This window comes from Solea senegalensis, unplaced genomic scaffold (genome assembly GCF_019176455.1).
Source record: "Solea senegalensis isolate Sse05_10M unplaced genomic scaffold, IFAPA_SoseM_1 scf7180000016867, whole genome shotgun sequence".
Classification (NCBI taxonomy): Eukaryota; Metazoa; Chordata; class Actinopteri; order Pleuronectiformes; family Soleidae; genus Solea; species Solea senegalensis.
In genome coordinates, this window is record NW_025322082.1 from 1 (window position 1) to 6252 (window position 6252).

At 44.6% G+C, this 6252-nt stretch overlaps 1 protein-coding gene across 1 annotated transcript; it reads left to right on the forward strand.

Moving 5' to 3' along the window:
* Nucleotides 1-768: 768 nt before the first annotated feature.
* On the forward strand, nucleotides 769-5365 carry LOC122763462 (filamin-B-like; the record flags this gene model as incomplete). The annotated part of the gene is made up of 10 exons (XM_044018318.1): nucleotides 769-929; nucleotides 1242-1332; nucleotides 1597-1751; nucleotides 2127-2244; nucleotides 2347-2426; nucleotides 2753-2938; nucleotides 3269-3583; nucleotides 4172-4283; nucleotides 4870-5064; nucleotides 5145-5365. Coding segments are annotated over 10 exons (1634 nt in total), but the record flags the coding sequence as incomplete, so codon positions are not given.
* Nucleotides 5366-6252: the final 887 nt, after the last annotated feature.

Genomic DNA, 6252 nt, shown 5'->3' on the forward strand with positions numbered 1-6252 from the left:
TAACTCCTGATGACAGATGAACGGATGAACGTGATTGACGGACAGATGAACGGATTAGTGCTGTCCTCTGTGAGACGGGCTCATTTTGTGATGCACCTGCCACAGTTTCTCCAGGTATCTCATGCATCTCAGTGAGTGAGTCACCTGTCTGCCAGACAGGTGACTCACTCAGGGGGGGGGGGGAGACAGACAGGCAGAGCTTTAGCTCCCTCTTGTGTTGTCACATTGAAAGCAACTTAATTCTGTCTCTCAAAAAGCAGATGGAAGGTGAAATAAAGTCCTGTGACTGTTGCAAAATGACACAAACGAGTGACTTAAAGCAGATGTTTTTGGTGAAAGTGAATCATTTGAATCATTAGAATCATTAGAGTGATTAGTTGACAGAATTGTTCAGTCACTGAAGTGAAATCCCAGTGAACGTGTTGACGATGGTGAATCCTCCAGACTGTGTTTGCTGAATGTTGCAAATGAACGTTAATATTTTTAAGTCTTTTTCAATTTGATCTACAGTTGGACATTGTGGACATTGTGGACATTGTTGCCTTTGACATCAGTGACAACACTCTCTGACCAATCATCAATGAGATGTTCTTATTTCGTGTAAAGTGGCCGTTAATATTTCTGATTTCTGTAACTGAGGCAAAAAAGGGAAGGACATACAGAAGGAGTCAAGGATGCAAAGGTTAAAGGAAAGGAAAAGGTCAAAGGAGGCAGTAATGGAACAACCCCTATCAAACAACACCTGACGTGTGTGTGTGTGTATTTCAGGTGATGTCAGCGTGGGTATTAAGTGCGACGCTGACATGGTTGGAGACAAAGAGGCCGACGTGGATTTCGACATCATCCCTAACGCCAACGACACATTCACGGTTAAATACGTCCCCCCTGCTGCTGGAAGAGTCACCGTCAAAGTCCTGTTCACTGACCACGTATGAGCACACACACACACACACACACACACACACACGTTGGACATTCATGACTTGAGGGGACATTGCATTAACTTATATTAATTTCCTGGAGACTTACTCTAACCTAACCTCAACCTAACCTTAAAACATGTCTTCACCTTAAAATGTAGTCATTTACGTTGTGGGGACTTGATTTTGTCCCCACAAGGAAGACAAGTCCCCATAATGTGACTGTGTAAACAGGTTTAGGTCCCCGCAACATTAGTAATACCTGAACACACATGCACACACAAACGGTGAACTTCACCATGGATGTGTGTTTTCACACAGGAAGTTCCACAGAGTCCTTTCAGTGTAAAAGTTGCTCCATCCCATGATGCATCGAAGGTTAAAGCAGAAGGTCCTGGACTGGCTCGCACTGGTGAGGCGCACGCACACATACGCACACAGGCACATAGGCACATATGCACACACACACACATGCACGCACACACATGCATGCTGCCTTTTGCTCTGCCCCACAAGCACATAGGCACATATGCACACACACACACTGCCTGAGCTCTGCTTACCTTTTACCACACATGCATGCACACACACATGCCCCCACCTGCCCACCACCACATGCCACACACACACCACCTTTGCACACACACACACGCTCTCTTTGCTTCTTCTCGTCCAGGTGTGGAGAGCGGAAAGCCGACTCATTTCACGGTGATAACTAAAGGAGCCGGCAAAGCAGCGCTCGACGTCTCCTTCTCCTCCGACGTTAATGACTTTGACGTCATCGACAACTACGACTACTCCCACACCGTCAAATACACACCTGTGCACCAGGTATGACAAAAGTCACGCGTGCAGCAGTGACCTCGAGTGTCAGAAAGACACCAACAAATAAAATATATTATCATTATTATTAGTAGTATTATTATATGAATAATAAAATAAAAGAATAAACTGTCAGGTTTTTGAAAATCGTCCTATATAGATGTGGGTCATTGAAAGTGCTTGAATTTTGTGCCATAAAGAAGTGAAGTTGATATTTAGACAAATGTTCCTACTGGTCCTTGAAATTCTTGAAAGTTTGTGAATTTGAAAAGAAAAAAAAAGGCCAATGTCCCCTCCAGGGTTCCCACAGGTCCTTGAGGACCCTTGAGGACTGCACTCACACAGCCAGTGTGTACTTGAGTAATGCTCCCCGTGTGTCAACAGGGGGAGACGTCGGTCATGGTGAAGTTCGGAGGAGATCCCGTCCCCAAGAGTCCGTTCACTGTCGCAGTCGCTGCACCTCTGGACCTCACCAAGGTCACCGTGGACAACCTGAGTGGACGTAAGGACATGTTGGGACATGTTAGGACCAAGTATCTGTTGTGTTTTAATGGAAGCGTCTACGGGAGTTGAGATAACACTAATGAGACGACGGGTTTTTCAGGAGTGGAGGTGGATCAGGAGCAGCAGTTCATGGTTGACACCAAGGGTGCAGGAGGTCAAGGTCACCTGGAGGTGGCGGTGGTGAGTGTCTGGGATTTCTTTAAGAACACGTTCACGTCTTTATCTCACTGTCCCAACAGGAAACTGAACTTTGTAAACCACTCAGTCTCTCAGTGATGTTAGCAGCTGGCCCTCTGCTGCCTCGTGTGGTCACTTTGTGTCACTTAAATAAAATGCAGGATTTTTAATGTCGAATTTACAATATCATTTAAACTCAGTGATGAAGGCAGCAGCGGACCCGCAGCTCCTGTGTGTGCGTGCGTGTGTGCGTGTGTACGTGCGTGTGTGTGCGTGTGCTTTCGGTCTCAAACTAAAGTCGATTGATTCCGCGTTGCTTGTGTTTGCAGTTGAGTCCTGATCAGAGAGCTCTTCCCTGTAAGGCGGAGCCTCAGTCCACAGACGCACACGTCACATTGGTTCGTTACACGCCGACAGAGGAGGGCGTCCACACCGTCCACGTGTCCTATGATGGACACGCCGTCCCTGGGAGTCCCTTCCCTGTGGAGGCTCAGCTTCCTCCAGATCCAAGCAAGGTAACGTCGCCACCACCTGCTCCGTAAAGTTACTGCAGCTTCACTCCATCTAATGTAATCTCATATAATAAAATCTAATCTAATCTCCTTTCATCTAATGTAACCAAATATTCTAATCTCAGTAAATCACCTGTTCAGTCAACTGATGGACAGATATGAGATTAACAGGTTAAAGGGGGAATTTCTACGAATTTTACTTTAAAAACAAAAGAATCTTCTGATGCAACGAATCATGTTATTGTCCCTCTGTCCCCTCTCTGTCCTCCATCTGTCCTCTCTCTGTCCTCCATCCGTCCTCCATCTGTCCTCCGTATGTCCTCTGTCTGTCAGGTGAAGGCCTTCGGTCCTGGTCTGAGTGGAGGTTTGGTGGGGGACCCGGCAGAGTTCACTATCGACACTAAGGGGGCGGGGACTGGAGGTCTGGGTCTGACGGTGGAAGGTCCGACCGAGGCCAAGATCGAGTGTTCGGACAACGGCGACGGCACCTGCTCCGTGTCATACCTGCCCACCGAGCCTGGAGAATACCTTGTGAACATCCTGTTTGAGGAGGTCCACGTCCCGGGCTCGCCCTTCAGAGCCGGCATCCAGATGCCCTTTGACCCCTCAAAGGTGGAGGCCTCGGGTTCGGGCCTGAAGAGAGCAAAGGTGGGTACGGCGGTAATTTACTGGGGGGGGGGGCGTGTCATTTATGCCGGAGGGCGGGACTGAGTGTGTTCAGTCCACGTTCAGGATGAGAAGTCGGAAAATGTATCTTGGGCTAGCCTCTGTTAGCAATACCAGTGGCTAACAGCGTAGAAACGTGTACAGATTAAGATTAAATCTTACCGTGTGTACGACTGATTTACTGTGACACAGGTGAAAAAACGTTAAAGTAGCTTTTTCTTGAGGTGAGTGTGTAGATATACTGTATATGTATGTATACTATATATACATACATACATAGTATATATGTGTGTGTGTGTCACACATTTCTGAGACATTGGTGAAAACAGATGAAATTGTGAGGTACTGTATTTGTATTTGATCAAATAAAGAAAACAAAAGTGCTCACTAGCGCCCCCTCATGTCACAAAGCCAAAACTGACTTCCACCTAAATCTATAAGACTTGTCGTTGTTGGGGTCGTGGTGGACACAAGGATGAACAGTGATCACAAGGTCCCGCCCATTCCAGAGGGGGTGTGGCCACTGCTCCCGCCGGTGTCCCGTGTGATCCAGTTTCCTTGTCCCTGCAGGTTGGGGAAACCAGTGTGGTGAATGTGGACTGTTCTCGGGCCGGACCGGGTCAGCTGACCCTGGAGGCTGTGCCGGACTCGACCAGTCCCACCGGCACTACACCAGGCTCAGGTCCACACACACACACACACACACACACAGAGATCATATTAGTCCTGGACCCTCTCTTATATTCCTTTCATTTTGTTATTAGTAATAAATTATTCAACAGTTTTATCAACTATCTTATTAATTTAAGTGCTCATTAAATAATGTAAATAGTTCATTTTAATCGCTTACTTGATATTAACAACAACTACAATATCTAAATGATAAAGTTGTTTTGTTATCTCACTGTGAGACGCTTTGTAAACCACTCACTCTCCCACACCAAAGTCCAGAGAGCTGCTGGTCCTCTGCTGCCTCCTGTGGTCACTTCGAGTTAAGTCTGAATTAAATATTTCAAACACTGAAGAGACAAAATCAGACATTTGAACGTAGTGGTGGAGGCAGCGGTGTGTGTCTGTGTGTCTGTCTGTCTCTCACAGTGAGATAAAGTCGTGATCATGTGACGTCGATATGGACTTAATCTGACATAGACTTTGGTAGATTTGTAAGTGGATAATATTGCGTTTGTTTGAAAAGAGAAGAACTCACAGTGATGAGTTTGTGCTGCTGCAGTCACACAATGTTGTTTGGTGTAAAACGATGGCTCCAGGTGTGAGAGCGGAGGTGGTGGACAACAAAGACGGGACCTACACCGCGACCTACGTCCCTCTGACCTCAGGCATGTACACGCTGCTGCTCAAGTACGGCGGCAAACCTGTGCCCGGTTTCCCTGCCAAGGTGATGGTGGATCCTGCTGTGGACACGTCCACAGTCACAGTGTTTGGACCAGGAGTGGACGGACAAGGTGCAGTGTGCTCCGCCTGTCGCTGTGTCACTGTGAACCAACAAATGAATGAATGAATCAACACTCTGCGCTTGTTTCAGCCGTTTACAGAGAAGCCACCACAGCGTTCACGGTCGACGCCCACGCTCTGACGCGGCGAGGGGGAGACCACGTGAAGACGGAGGTCAGGAATCCGTCTGGAGCGCTGACGGACTGTCAGGTGACGGACAAAGGCGACGGGACCTACAGTGTGGAGTACACTCCTTTTGAGAACGGTACGTTCAAGTGCGGCTCTACTGAACAAAAGAAACCCGGTGTCATGGTGCGTTCAGCTCGAAATCATCTGCTCAGCATTTAAAGTCAAAATATCAGCTGTTCAAAGGACCAGGAACGTTTTTAGGTGGAAAATAACATTTTTCTCGTATCATTTACACAAGAATTTACTAGAGAAATTCAACATGTTAGTGATTATTTCTTGATCATTTAAAGTCAGTCTCTTGTCTCTCCTCTAAAACCTACCATTACAGCAAGTGTTTCTGATTATTGAGCTTCTTAAATGTGAATATTTTCTACTTTCTGTCATTTTTCAGCTTCTTAAATGTGAATATTTTCTACTTTCTGTCATTTTTCAGCTAAATGTTTTTCTACTTTCTGTCATTTTTCAGCTCCTTAAATATGAATATTTTCTACTTTCTGTCATTTTTCAGCAACTTATTTCTACTTTTGTCATTTTTAAGGTTCTTAAAATTTTTCTACTTTTTTTTTCTAAATGTGAATATTTTCTACTTTCTGTCATTTTTCTACTTAAATGTGAATATTTTCTGAATTTCTTAAATGTGAATATATTTTCTACTTTCTGACATTTTTCAGTTACTTAAATGTGAATATTTTCTACTTGTTTCTACTTAAATATGAATATTTTCTACTTTCTGTAATTTTTCAGCTTCTTAAGTAGTCTATTTTCTATTGCTGTATGAACAGCTTCTTAAGTAGATATTTTCTTCTTTCTGTCATTTTTCACCTTCTTAAATGTGAATATTTTCTACTTTCTGTCATTTTTCAACTTCTTAAATTTGAATATTTTCTACTTTCTGTCATTTGTCAACTCTTTAAATGTGAATATTTTCTACTTTCCATCATTTTCAGCTCATTAAATGTGAATATTTACTACTTTCTGTCATTTTCAGCTTCTTAAATGTGAATATTTTC